The 14,766-nt window shown below is 40.2% G+C and overlaps 1 protein-coding gene across 5 annotated transcripts in view; it reads right to left on the reverse strand.

Moving 5' to 3' along the window:
• Window positions 1-14,766, reverse strand: part of vps13c (vacuolar protein sorting 13 homolog C) — a 67,777-nt gene that overhangs the window by 32,799 nt on the left and 20,212 nt on the right. For 4 of the 5 annotated variants that reach the window (XM_062963094.1, XM_062963092.1, XM_062963096.1 and 1 more), the window contains 25 exons: window positions 14,597-14,732; window positions 13,920-13,998; window positions 13,639-13,784; window positions 11,581-11,734; window positions 11,364-11,443; window positions 11,175-11,234; window positions 10,748-10,916; window positions 10,542-10,658; window positions 10,336-10,439; window positions 8,916-9,083; window positions 7,975-8,279; window positions 7,703-7,850; window positions 7,504-7,612; window positions 6,856-6,983; window positions 6,555-6,711; window positions 6,367-6,446; window positions 5,728-5,787; window positions 4,908-5,067; window positions 4,678-4,797; window positions 4,008-4,111; window positions 3,494-3,661; window positions 2,235-2,539; window positions 1,467-1,611; window positions 447-603; window positions 158-282 (listed from right to left, as the gene is read on the reverse strand). In XM_062963094.1, the coding sequence (XP_062819164.1) occupies window positions 158-282; window positions 447-603; window positions 1,467-1,611; window positions 2,235-2,539; window positions 3,494-3,661; window positions 4,008-4,111; window positions 4,678-4,797; window positions 4,908-5,067; window positions 5,728-5,787; window positions 6,367-6,446; window positions 6,555-6,711; window positions 6,856-6,983; window positions 7,504-7,612; window positions 7,703-7,850; window positions 7,975-8,279; window positions 8,916-9,083; window positions 10,336-10,439; window positions 10,542-10,658; window positions 10,748-10,916; window positions 11,175-11,234; window positions 11,364-11,443; window positions 11,581-11,734; window positions 13,639-13,784; window positions 13,920-13,998; window positions 14,597-14,732 (3,484 nt within the window). The remainder of the gene's footprint in view (window positions 1-157; window positions 283-446; window positions 604-1,466; window positions 1,612-2,234; window positions 2,540-3,493; window positions 3,662-4,007; window positions 4,112-4,677; window positions 4,798-4,907; window positions 5,068-5,727; window positions 5,788-6,366; window positions 6,447-6,554; window positions 6,712-6,855; window positions 6,984-7,503; window positions 7,613-7,702; window positions 7,851-7,974; window positions 8,280-8,915; window positions 9,084-10,335; window positions 10,440-10,541; window positions 10,659-10,747; window positions 10,917-11,174; window positions 11,235-11,363; window positions 11,444-11,580; window positions 11,735-13,638; window positions 13,785-13,919; window positions 13,999-14,596; window positions 14,733-14,766) is intronic. The other variant, XM_062963093.1, reaches the window with a different exon arrangement.

Below are 14,766 nucleotides of genomic sequence, written 5' to 3' on the forward strand. Positions count from 1 at the left end.
TTATTATTATTAAGCTGAGAGATGCAAAAAGGCATCAAACATGGAACTTCTTGCATTTGGACTCAAACTTTATCTTAAAATATAAGTTTACTTTCTCAAGCCTATATGTAGCTGGTTGAAATAAACTTTTGTCTTGTCAAGTCCAAACGACACAAACCTGGTCAACAGCAGCATTGAAGAGAACAAGAGAAAGCGATTCGAAGTTGAACTCAAACAGAAGAGTCACGCTGTCCTTGGGCTTGGCTTCGGAAAGGTCTTTCTCTCCCGCGGCTGTCAGACTGTCTGAAAGATTGCGATGTAGGAAAGAACAATGAGACCACAGCAAATTCTGTATCAGAAAAATCAACGCTCACTAATGTTTACGTCACGCATCTGTTCCCGTTCAACACATTATGACGGATTGAGTAAACAACGTGGTTGCTCATCATTGGAGAGAGAAGACGGACCTTTTTCGTGCTCGGCCTCCGTCCCGCCTTTGCTCTTTTTCGACTTCTGGGCTTCCGATGAGGTGGATGGGGTGGCCCGCGCATCCGCAGAGGCTTCCCCGAGGTTTTCCAGCAAAATCTTCATCAGAAGCGTCAAGTCATCCTGACTGAGAGAGACCTGAAAAGCGTTCGGATCGTCATTTACTTCTGGAAAAAGATGCATCTGCCATCTTGATTTACACACTTTTAATTAATACCTGGGATGGGGAGCTTCAAATGTATTTTTAATTGTATTTTAACGAACTTTATATCCTCAAACAAATATTTAATTGCTTTTTAATTTTTGTATTTAAAAATTTTAAATGTTTATTAAGTTGTGTGACTGCTAGCTGCCTTGAGTCCCTATGGAGAGGAAGATGGGACAGAAAGAAAGTTAATAATAATATTAACAGCATATTATAATGATATTAATACCATTTAATAACAATATTAATATCAATATACCAATAATATTAATACCATACAATATTAATACCAATATACCAATAATATCATAATATTAATACCATTTAATAACAATATTAACACCAATATACCAATATTATTAAAACCAATATACCAACAATATCATAATATTAATAACATATAATATTAATACCAATATACCAATAATATTAAAACCATATAATATTAATACCAATATACCAATCATAATATTATAATAATATTAATACCATTTAATAACAATATTAATACCAATATACCAATAATATTAATATTAATACCATCCTTAAATAATAATAATTTATTATTATCATCATCATCATCATCATTATTTCAGGTTTTTTAGACTCTCCAAAATGGCAAACAGTGAAACATATTCAGCCTAATGCAATTCAGGGACACCCTTCGCTGACAGTGAAAATAAACCTAGCCGCTAAAAGACTTAACTATCCTCCCAAAGTAATTTTTCATAATCCGAAAAAAAATGGAGTTGTAGTTGTGATGCATGGTGTGGGCCACACCTAGATCACATCTTACCTGCATGGCCTTCAGGTCTCCTTTGACCGCAATCCCTGGGATTTGCAGATACCAAGCTGCAGCCAAATTCCTCTGGACGGACAACTGGAGATTGACCGGCTGCAAAATTTCAATCTCTGGCTGGGAATCTTCCGCTATCAGAGTCCTGCAAAGTCATGGTTGAAAAGATAATGGCATAACACATGATATACTTTAATGGAACCATATAAACAGATATTATTATTATTATTATTATTATTATTATTATTATTATTATTATTATTATTATTATGAGGGCCAGAAAGTAGATTACGTTTTGGAATTAAAAATTACCAAAGTATAGGAGAAAACATTTACCATATGCAGTTGAAAGCCAGACCCAAATACCACTTCTCAACATAGTCGCCATTCAAATCTAGGCACTTCCCATAGCGATGAATGAGCTTGGCAACTCCTTCCCCACAAAACTCTGCCTCTTGCATCCTCAACCAGCCGGTCACCCCTTCCTGCAGCTGCGCATTGTCACCAAAATGCTGCGTTGAGGACGCAAGCGGCAGAGTTTTGTGGGGAAGGAGTTGCCAAGCTCATTCATCACTATGATAAGTGCCTAGATTTGAAAAAGTGATATTTGGGTGTGGCTTTCAACTGCATATGGTAAATGTTTTCTCCTATACTTCGTACATTTTTAATTCCAAAACGTAATCTACTTTCTGGATAGCCCTCATATTATTATTTTATGACCTGCCTGTCCCTGAGGCTCTCCCTGTAGCCGAGGGACACCATTCATACCTGGATATCTTCAGTTGAGTCAGCTGAATATCCATGTTGTCGATGACGGGCGGGTGCGTGGACGTGTCTCCTGGGACCAGCCGGAAGGTGTTCTGGACGGTGATCAGGCCCAGGTCGGCCACCAAGGCGTTGCGCGAGACGGCCGACTGCGGGATCACGATCACGGGCGCCTTCAGGTCGACCTCCATGGAAAGGCGGAAGCTCTTCTGGGCAAAGTCCTTCATGCTGGAGGCGGCCCGTTCGGCGGCTTGAGCAGTGGCCGCACTCAGGGCCTCCTTGGCGGCTTGGAAGTGGTTCAGGAAGTTCTACGGCAGAGCAAATAAGTGACGTGAGGAACACAAAAATACCAATCTTGGCCTCTCCCCAAAAAATAGGGGTGCGACTATTATGTGATGAAATACAGTTAGCCTTGGGAATGTGAATATGTACAATATTTTTGGCAGACTATACAAAATGAGTCAAATCAAATACTAGGAAATGAGTGGGTCATAACAAAGGAAATAGCAGTATTAGGGAAAAGAGAGGAAACGGGAAATAAAAGGGAAATAAAAGAAGCAACAATTGAATGCGCACAAGCAGTAATAGTATTAGGGTGGAAAGATAAATCAAAATGGTCAGTAAGTAAATGATACCAATATATGGTGGAACAAATGGAATTTGAAATTATGAATGTGAAACTAAATGTTTTAAAAAATAATGAAAATAGAACGAGAGAAATGGAAGAAAGATGGACAAGGGTAAAGAACTATATCATGAATCAATCCGGAGATCAAGCCATAAGAAATAAGATACAAATGTTATATACCATATATATACAAATGTTATATAGCATATAGGATGGAAATGTATAAAGATATAAAAGATTCTCAAAAAGAAATGAATATGTAAAAGAAAACAATCCTCATGTTGGTGGTGGGAATTGTAAATGTTTTGTATGTGTATGGTATGTATTTTTTGTGTTTTAAAAAATAAAAATTCATTTAAAAAAAAGAAAAAAAAGAAATACAGTTAACCTGTCCATTAACTTGCTTTGATCCAAAATGTCCCCACCATACGGACTAAGGTGAATTTTCTGTGTTCTTTAGATATGTTATTCCCCATGTTTATCATCGGCAAGGCCACCCTAAGCCTCGCACCCGCAGCAGGCCTTCCCTCCTTCGGCCAGGCCACGTCTGCCCATGCCTGACGGAGCAGGAAGTGTTTGGGAAGAACCCATTTTCAAAGCTCACACAAGAAGGGAAGGAAGGCTCATCTCTTACCAGCAGCGACATGAAGAATTGGTGCAGATACACAATCTGGATGCAGCCCACTTTCAAGGACATTCGGCCGTCCACTTTGGACACGTCCATGTAGGCCTCACCCGCAGTGGCTTCTGGGTAAAGCGACAGGGCAAAGCGGAAGACTTCGTCTCCCACGATCGAGACCGTCTGGCGGGAAAGAAAGCACGTTCCGCAGAGTCACATCCGGGTACGTGGCACCACCGAACCTCCATTCGTGGCTTGGTGGACCCCCACGACTCACAACCCACCTAGTGCCCCAATATCTCTAGTCTTTCTACTTCCCAAAGACTAGAAACGAGGAGATAAAAATACGACAGTTTCTTCTGCAGAAGAACTAAGGGGTGGTCTGCAATCGAGTCAAGCGAGAGCCACCTTTGACGGTTTCTGAATCATGGGGTTTATCGTCTCAAATTGACGCAAACACACACCTTTTAAATCCACACACTTTACATTTCTTGGACCCAACACCACGGTTCAAGTCCCTCAAACTCACCTTTTTGTGAACTGCCTTGGGGTCGACATTGATGACAACGAAGTCCCGGAGCCTGGCAAACATTTCGGTCTGCTTGGGCATGGTGAAGACAGAGGCCTCCATCCCTGGGCAGAGCGGAGAGACGCAGAGAAGAGGCTTTCAGGGATTGGACACAACAGAAAGGACTCACTTTTGAGTTCAAACCATGGCTGGCTGAATCCATTCTAGGTTTAGGTGGTGCTCAAGGAAGTCTCCATGATGTTGAGCCTGCTTTAGGAGAGAAGATTCAACACCATGGAGAACTCTTGTGAAAGCCTGCAGAGATCCATGGCATGGATGGACTCTCTGCCTCAAAAGCCACCAAACCTTTGGCAGATACTGAATTGGGAGTGTTCAACTTTGTGGCTTGAATTTCCCCAGAGTCTGGAATGGGGACCAAAGGGAGTTACGGTAAGGCAGTCATGGGCCAACTTGGGCCCTCCCTCCAGGTGTTTTGGACTTCTTAAAAATTCTTAAAAGCCAGACACAAAGCAAGTTAATTGACAGGTTAACTGTCTTTCATCACATAATAGTCACATCCTGGAGGATGTGCGATTTCACAGACACCACGAAGAAGAATACAGATTTACTCTCCAATAGGCTCTCCAAACGTTCACAACATGATCCTACGCAGAGAAAGAAATCCGTTCACCTTGTATGCGCATGTCTGCAAGGTCTCCCTGTTGATCGCAGACCCAAATGTTGAAGGCGTTCAATCGGGCCGTGAGCTTCAGGTCGAACACGTGGTCCGGGGCAGAAGGGACGGGGGCTGCTAAAAAGGGGAGACAATGCCGGCGTTGCAAATGAAGGTAAAGCAAAGAGCTAACTAAATGCAGACTACTCTGCGGCTGATTTTCATTCCCAAATTGGAAGCCTTTGTACCTGGTTTGGGGAGGACCGTCCTAACGGGCTCCTCCGAGGGAAGCTTGGCCTCCGCCCCCTTCTCGGTCCCCGCGAAGCCGCTGGAGGCGTACGAGAAGAAGTTCATGATGGACAGCAAGGCATCCATGTGGAGCAGCAGGTCCAGAGAGGAAAAGGAGACCTGCGGGAGGGGCAACACGCTTCAGAGGACCCCTGCATCTTATTTATTTATTATTTATTTACTACATTTATATCCCGCTCTTCTCACCCCGAAGGGGACTCAGAGCGGCTTACAAATCAAATGTACATACAATATATTATTAGCATAGCACAATATAAGCATTAAATTACTATATTGTACTGTATCATTATATGATGATATTATTAGTAATATTACATTTAATATATAATATATAATTAATATCATTATATTGTATTATTAGTAGTATAATATTGTATTCCATTATAATATTATTATCAATATTATACGTATATATAATAGATTATATATTTATAAATTATTCAGACTCCAAACTCTGTTCTTCCAAGCGTTATATAGACTTCACTCCCAAAATCCCCAATCATTGGCCAAGGCAGCTGAGGATTCTGGAAGTTCAAATCCAAGAGTTTGGAAATCACTGCATTAGAAGGCACTGCCCTGTAAACAATGCATGATGATTTGAACTTTCACAGACAACAACAACAATAACAGTTATTTGTTACCCACCTCTCTTCATAGTTTGGAGCATGTTAACCCAGTTTAACTGTAAACAACATTTCCCATCTGCACTCACTGCATGAATACATGGCATTTAATTCAGTAATGCATTTTCATACGTACATCTAAGACTTGCTTGGTGTTTTTGTAGACTGTTTCAAAATGGGGCCCGTCGGCATCCGCCTATGAAGAGCATCAACATTCAGGTTAGATCAGGTAGTCAAAATAACATCAAGTACAAGATATATTCAATTAATAAAACTTTATTACAATTAGCTCAGTGGTAAAATATTAATAAACCGATCAAACTATAAATAAAGTTTTAAATAAAGCCCAGGTCGGATTGAGCTCCTGACCATTAATAGCCTAGCTCGTTGGATGACCTGAACAACTTGAAAGACAGTTGCATCTGTCAAGTAGGAAATTTAGGTACTGCTTTATGCAGGGAGGCTAATTTAACTAATTTACAAAACCATAAAAACGTCCAGCAGTGTGTGGAACTCCATCAATATAAAAATACTGTAAATCAATACATAAATGGCCTTCATTGCTCTCGGTTCTTCCCAGCCCACTTTTGGGACCTTCTTCTCTTTTTCTCCCCTTATTCTTAGCAGCTGATGCTTCACTGAATCAATTCTAGCACTTCTCCAATATCCTACTGAGTCTTTGAGCAAAACAAGTTTTGTCCTTGTTCATTTAAGGCCCCGGAATGCAAGATCACACAAAAGTGACCACTGGCCAAAGGAGGGAAAGGCGTTCCACCTTGATGTATTCCATCTTCAAAAGATGCGCGCCAGAGTCGTCCGAAGAGCTGACGATGCTCAAGGGATTTCCTTTGGAATCTGGAGGGAGGAATAATAAATGCGAGGGGCACCGTCATCCTCATTTCAGCTCCAGGTTCATAAATGCTGGGCATGGCTTTTCCAAATGCCATGCTAGGCGAGACAGACCTGTGAATTCCAGGCACTTCATGTCGATCTTCTTAAGGTAGGCCGTGGCCGTCAGGTCGTGGCTTTTGACCCTGCTCTCTGTCCCGAGCTGCAGGACGGTCAAGCGGTGCAACGGGAAGCTCTGCTGATCGGCTTGTTTGGTTAAGGTCACTACAACCTGCAAGAGGAAGATTGCAAAGGGTTTCTTTTAAAATCCATTATAAAATACCTAGCATTTTCACGTCTTCTCACATATTGTTTGGATTTCCTTTTTTTCCTAATTTTCCAATATTCTGGCCTTAGATAACACAACAATATGTACCTTTTTGATTTCAAAGTTGAGCAGCATGTTGGTCACATCTTCCTGCGCGGTTTCTTTGGATGCCGCCAATGCGTTATTCAGCGGGATGTCCTTCTGGGCAGAGAGGCCTTTGGGGCTGCTGGGAAATTCTAAAGAAAAGAGAGAGAAATCCCACTGAAAACAACGTTATGAAGAGTTCCCTTGCCAAAAATAAAGAGAAAATAATCACAGAGATGTATTCCTTAATGAGCAAAACATATATAAAGAAGAAGAGAAGAAGAGGAGGAAGAGGGAAAAAAGGAGGAAGAAGAGGAAGAGGAAGAAGAGGAAGAGAAAGAAGAGGAAGAAGAAGAGAAAAAGGAAGAAGAGTAGGAGGAGGAAGAAGAGAAAAAGAAAAAAGAAGAGAAAGAGGAGGAAGAAGAGGAAGAGGAAGAAGAAAAGGAAGGAGAAGGAAGAAGAAGGGGAGGAGAAGGACGAAGAAATATTATTATTTATATTTTGATACAAAGACATAGTATGACACAGCAAATGAGATATATATGCTTATTATTATAATAATTATTATTATTATTTATGTATTTCTCTACTCTCCCTTTGTATCTCGAGTTCAGCGCATAACATAGTCGAATACATGTAAAAATGCACGTATTGAAAACACAGTCAAAATACCTTTAGTTTGTGCCACTGGCTCCGTGCCTCCCACCGTTTTATCCGCTTCGGCCAGGTTTTCTGTCAGTATTTTCAGCAGGACGTTCAGGTCTTCCTGATTCAGGACAACCTGAGGAGAAGCACAGGAGGAGAGCCATGTCCGAACTGCCCAAGGGATGACCTTTATGGGCGCAGAAGCGGTTCTGAAGCGCTCACTTACATCCATGGCATCCAGGTAGCCCTTGACTTCCACCATGGGTATCCTGCGATACCAGGATCCGGCCAGGTTGCGATCCACAGAGAGGTTCAGGTTAATGGGGTGCAGGATCGGGATCTCAGGCTGCGAAAAACCCGGCTGCAGGATCGTCCTGAGTCCAATCATTAAGAAATGAAGAAGGGGTCAAAGAGCATCCCCGTTATTCAATTCCGGCAGGAGGCCAACCCCGTCTGTTTTAATTTCGGTGGATTTGGGCGACCCCGACCCCAACCGACCTGGCCATCTTCAGCTGCGTCAGCTGGACCTCCATTCTGTCCACGACCGGGGGGAGCGGGCAGTCCTTGGCCGGGACCAAACTGAACTTGTTCTGCACCTTGATCAGCCCAAGGTCCACCACCACGGCGTTGAAGGAGACCGAGGACTGAGGGACGAAGATCACCGGGGCTTTGAGGTCGATGTCCATGGCCAGGCGGAAGCTCCGCTGGGCCAGGTCCCTCACGCTGGTGGCCGCTCTCTCGGCCGCCTTCTCCGTGGCCGCGCTCAAGGCCTCTTTGGCCACCTGGAAGCTGCCCAGGAAGTTCTGCCAGGAAACAAAAGGGGCGCGTGTTTCGGAGGACTTTATTTCATCACATGATAGTCGCAGCCCAATTTTTGAGTTTTAATATGTTTTATTAATTTATATATACATTTTGATGGCATTGAATGCTTGCCTTTCTATGTTTATTAGCTGCCCTGAGTCCCCATGGGAAGATGGGGTGGGATATAAATAAAGTCTTATTATTATTATTATTATTATTATTATTATATTTGCAGTCCTCGCATAATGGTCGCAGAGCCATTTGGGGCTGATTCCTCCTTCCCTTCCTTCCTTCCTTTTTTCTCTGAAGACAAGCAGCCTAAAAACAATGAAATTGATTTTCTGGAGCTCCTTCTTTCTCCAAAGAGCTCACTTCCAGATTTTGTAAACTGCCTTGCCTTCAGAGAAAGAAAGAAAGAAAGAAAGAAAGAAAGAAAGAAAGAAAGAAAGAAAGAAAGAAGGAAGAGAGGAGGAATCGTTTCTCTTCCGCCTCCTTTTTCCAATTTCAAAAAAAGGGGATTTAAAACTTATTATGCGATGAAATATGGACTCTCTTCCCTGTCCTGCATGAATCCCATGCGTACCTACCCTACCTTTCCCATTTCCCACCACATTAACGACGCAAGACATTGGCCTCACCAGGAGGGAGATGAGGAATTTGTGGAGATAGATGATCTGGATGCAGCCCACTTTGAGCGAGACCATCCCGTCCACTTTGGACATGTCCGAATAGGCATCGCCTTCCGTCGCCCCCGGATACAGGGCCAAGTTGAAACTGAAGACTTCGTCGCCTACAATGGAAACCGCCTGAAACGAGAGGATGAGGACATGTCGTTCCCACCCATCATTAGAATTTAAATCTGCACTTCCTCTACATATATGTGTTTATTTCATACTTGAAAGGAGAGGTGGACAATAATTTTTTTAAAAATCTTATTATTATTATTGTGACTGTTGTTATTATATTATTATAGTATTGTCAATATTGTCAATATTATTATATTGTTGTCACATTATATTGTTACATTATTCTCATTATTATTACGTTATTGTCACTGTTATTACTATATTATTATATTATTCTCATTGTTATTACCTTTATAATATTGTCATTATTATTATTCTGCTATATTATTGTTATTTTTATATTGTTATATTATTCTCATTATTACTTTATATTATTGCCATTATTATTACTATTATTAGTTTCATCCTATATTATTGTAATTGTTATTATAATATTGCTACATTATTCTCATTATTATTATATTACTGTCATTGTTATTATTTTATTATTGTATTATTCTCATTGTTATTACCTTTATAATATTGTCATTATTATTATTCTACTATATTATTGTTATTATTATATTGTTATATTATTCTCATCATCATTTTATATTATTGCCATTATTAGTATCGTGCTATATTATTCTCATTATTATTTTATTATACTATTGCCATTATTATTACTATTATTATCACCCTATATTACTATATTATTATATTGTTAAATTATTCTCATTATTTTATTATTGTCATTATTATGTTATTATACTTTAGACTGTTATACTATCCATTGTACTATTATTATATTATAACTATATTATATAACTATATTATTAACATGCTATATTATTATAATAGTTATTATTATATTGTTATATTACTCTCATTATTTTATTATTGTCATTATTATATTATATTATTATAATATATTATTAACATGCTATATTATTTTATTTATTATTATTTTGTTATATTACTCTCATTATTTTATTATTGTCATTATTATGTTATTATATTTTAGATTATTATACTATCCATTGTACTACTGTTATATTATAACTATATTATATAACTATATTATTAACATGCTATATTATTGTAATTGTTATTATATTGTGATATTATTATCATTATTTTATTATTGTCATTATTATATTATTATAATTTAGATTATTATACTATCCATTGTACTATTATTATATTATAACTATATTATTATTACCTTCCAACTGTAAATAATGTCCCAACAACCGCAATAAATGTTTTCTACCTTTTTATGAACCGTCTTGGAATCGACGTCCGTGACCACGATATCCTTCAGCCGCGCAAAGAGCGTCGTCTGGCTCGATTGAAGGAACAGAGAGGAGTTCAGGCCTGAAAAGGAAGGAAAAAGGTCTGGTAAATTCGAGTTCAACCAGTAGAGAAACACATCCATTCTAAGCCATGGAAGTTTGGTTGTTCAGGTGTTGTTATGACCTTGAACCCGGATGTCGGCGATGTTGCTCTTCTCGTCGCAGACGCTGATGCAGAAGGCGTCCAACTTGGCAAAGAGCTTGAAGTCAAACACGTCCTTGTCTTTGCTGGGCTTCGTCACTGGAAGGAATATTGTGCAAGGGACTGATCAGTGCGATGCAGAGCAGCGAGCCTTTGCTGAATGGAGAGAAGGTGTGAAGGAGAAATACCTTTCTTGGCGAGCGGGGCCTCTTTGCTGGGCTTTGCTCCCGGCGCCTGGGAAGAAGGCCCCGGGGGCGGAGGGTCCGGCCTTTTGTCTGGCAGGACGGCCAGCAGGTAATTGATGGCGGAGAGCAAGGCCTGCGTGTGCAAGAGCAGGTTCAAGGAGGAGAACGACACCTGGAAGGGAAGACAGACAAAATAAGAAAATAATAATAATAATAATAATAATAATAATAATAATAATAATAATAATAAACATAATGAATAATAAAATAAAAAGATAAATAATAAAACAAATAATCAAAATGAAATAAAAAATAATAAAATAATAAAATAATAATAATAATAATAATAATTTTATTCTTATATCCTGCCCCATCTCCCATAATTAAATAATAAAACCACTGTCTTCAAGGAACCCTCAAGATGGCTCACCTGGACTGTTTGTTCTGTGTTGTCAAACTCTGTCTGGAACTTTGGACCGTTTATGTCGGCCTGGAGGAAATCATCACGTGGGAGAGAAAAAAATTCCTTTTAAGTATAACTTAATCCAGGTTTATCTTGGATTATGATTATGATTATTCCTATTTGTATCCCGCTTTTTCTCTCCGGAAAAGAGCTCACCTTGGTGTACTCCACTTTGAGGAGGTCCAACCCGGGCTTATCCGAAGAGCTGATTAAGTGCAGCTGCTGCTGCCTTTTGCCTGCAGAAGCGAGAAGGAAAGAAGGGTTAAGAATCACTTTGAAAAGTGACAAATAGGGAGAATTATATCGTTAATATGTCAGATGTGGAAATAAGAAAAAGAAGCAGGTGCAGGATGGGTTCCGTCAAGGGCGCTACCTTGGGTTTCGTAGTAATCCAGGCTGATTCTCCTCAAGTACGAGACGGCCCTCAAGTCGTAGGTCCTGAGCACGGCCTCCATGCCCAGCTGCCGGACGCCGAACACCAGCACCTTCTCCTCCCGGTGCAGCTGCCGGGTCAGCTCCAGCACCACCTGCAACCACCAAGGAAGAAGCCACTCAGGGTTAGGTTAACAACAGGTGCCGCATGTGGTTGGCGCTCTGTATCTTCACAACCACCAAAGGAAACACTTCCTTGCTCCCAAAGACCTGATCGGGAAGGAGGAAGAAACAGGGGCAGAGAAAAGAAAGAAAGAAAGAAAGAAAGAAAGAAAGAAAGAAAGAAAGAAAGAAAGAAAGACAGGAAGGAAGGAAGGAAGGAAGGAAGGAAGGAAGGAAGGAAGGAAGGAAGGAAGGAAGGAAGGAAGGAAGGAAGGAAGGAAGGAACGAAAGAAAGAAAGAAAGAAAGAAAGAAAGAAAGAAAGAAAGAGGGAAGGAAAGAAAGAAAGAAGAAAGAAAGATGGATAGATAGATAGATAGATAGATAGATAGATAGATAGATAGATAGATAGATAGATAGATAGATAGAAGGAAGGAAGGAGAGAAAAAAAGAAGGTCCTGTTCACTTAGACCAGGGGTCCCCAAACTAAGGCCCGGGGGCCGGATGCGGCCCATCGAAGCCATTTATCCGGCCCCCACGACACAAGGGCAGAAGGGGGTTGGGCTAAATGACCCAAGGGGTCACTTCTTCTCTTACAACCATTATTATTATTACTGTATTATTATTATTATTATTATTATTATTATTATTATTATTATTATTATTAACATTGAGGCTGGATGGCCATATGTCAGGGATGCTTTGCTTGTGCTTTTGGTGCACAGAGGCAGAGGGGGTTGGACTAAATGTCCCAAGGGGTCTCTTCCAACCCTCTTTATTATTATTTTATTATGACACAGCAAGCAAGATAGATATGCTGGATTTCATATCACAAAATCACAAGTCAAACACTTCCCAAGTGTCTAGGACTGTGTGATGTATTTTCGGATGATGCGCGCAAATCCCAGTAGGGTGGCCTTTTGCAGTGGGCAAATCGTAATTTTGTCAATGTCTATGGTTTCCAAATGCCGGCTGAGATCTTTTGGCACGGCACCCAGTGTGCCGATCACCACCGGGAACACCTGCACTGGTTTCTTCCAGAGTCTTTGAAGTTCAATCTTATTATTATTATTATTATTATTATTATTATTATTATTATTATTATTATTATTATTATTACTATGAACATTGAGGTTGGGTGGTCATCCATCAGGGGTGCTTTGCTTGTGCTTTCGGTGCACAAAGGCAGAAGGGGATTCGACTCAATGGCCCAAAGGGTCTTTTCCAACCCTCTTTTTATTATTATTGTTGTTATTATTATTATTATTATTATTATTATTATTATTATTATTATTATTATTATTATTTATTGCTCAGTGGCCAACTATAGTCCGGCCCTCCAATGGTCCGAAGGATCGTGAACTGGCCCCCTGTTTAAAAAGTTTGGGGACCCCTGACTTAGACAGACAGACAGATAGATAGATGGATGGATGGGAAGAAAGAAAGATGGAAGGATGGATGGAAGGAAGGAGGGAAAAAAAGACAGACAGAGGGATGGACCAACCTAAATAATAATAATAATAATAATAATAATAATAATAATAATAATAATAATAATAATAATAAATACATCACACAGTCCTAAACACTTGGGAAGTGTTCAACTTCTGATTTTGTGATACGAAATACAGCATATATATCTCGTTTGCTGTATCGTAATGTGTCTTTGTTTCAATATAATAATAATGTACATCTTATTGGTTGAAGGCGGTGATACAACAAAGTCAAAATGTATGATCATAAATAATAATATACGTACAATAAAATACAAAGATTAAAGCACACTACTGTATAAATATATAGAGAGAGATACCATAAACAAATAGCAACAATAGAATGCAGGTTCAAAAGGGGTTATGACCCAATTCAGGAGCACCTTCCCTTTGCGGGAACACTTGCCTCCCTGATTTCGAACTTGAGCTGGAGGTGGGTGAGCTCTTCCTCCGGCCTGGGCGCAGCCTCGGCCTCGGCCTTGACGGGCTTTGCGCTCTGCCCGGCGCCACCGCCCTCCTCCTCGTCGGCATCAAAATACTCCTCATCCGAGTCTAAGCAGAAAAGAGATTATCCACACGAAAGGCATCGTTAAAACGGAAGCTGCGCAGGAATAGCTGAGTGGAACTTGATGGAGATAGGAAATCCCAATGCTCCCGTCTTTCTCCATGTGCTTTTCTGTGAATCACCTGATGCCACTCCTTCCAGCAACAGAGGCGTCCCAAGGAATGTCTTTCTTGTATTCGTCACAATGGGAATGGCAGGTGCCTAGGCAAAAAGGATCACAACAACAACATCATCATCACAATAGTATTATATTAATAATATTAATATTAATATCTCTCTAAAAAGACTCAAAGCAGCTCTCGACACAAACCCAACACGACACAATTTAGAAACCTAAACATAAATAATTTAAATTTGCACGGAGAGTGCCAATGCAAAGCACGGCATCCTGCTTTCCTTCCCTACAACCTGGGCCCATGCATGATAACAATGCCCGTTCTATGCATTTAATTTAATGCACTTGTCATGATGTTGATGCATAGGATGAGGCTGATCTGTTTTAATTGTTCTATGGTTAGTCATCCAGGTTTATAAGTTTATACCAATGTTATTTATTTATTGGGTTGCTGTGAGTTTTCCAGGCTGTATTGGCCACGTTCCAGAAGCATTCTCTCCTGACATTTCGCCCACACTGATGGCAGGGGTTGAGGGGGTCTATTTATTTATTGATTTGACCTGTTTTATTTATTCATTATGGCATTGTTTGCCATTTTTGTCCTGGAAACCACCCTGAGTCCCACAGGGTAAACAGGGCAGGTTACAAATAAATATGGTGATGATGATGATTATTATTATTTACTTTCATGGTGCTCGGGGCCGAAGCGGCATCCAACTTCTGTGGGAAAGGGATGCTCTCCAGCAGCTGGAAGACGCCCTGGATCTTCCGGTCGGAGATGCCCAGGTGGACCAGCGGAAGCTCCCCACAGACTTTGAACCTGCCGGGAAAGAGAGATTATTATTATTATTATT

Source organism: Anolis carolinensis, unplaced genomic scaffold, assembly GCF_035594765.1.
Source record: "Anolis carolinensis isolate JA03-04 unplaced genomic scaffold, rAnoCar3.1.pri scaffold_11, whole genome shotgun sequence".
Lineage (NCBI taxonomy): Eukaryota > Metazoa > Chordata > Lepidosauria > Squamata > Dactyloidae > Anolis > Anolis carolinensis.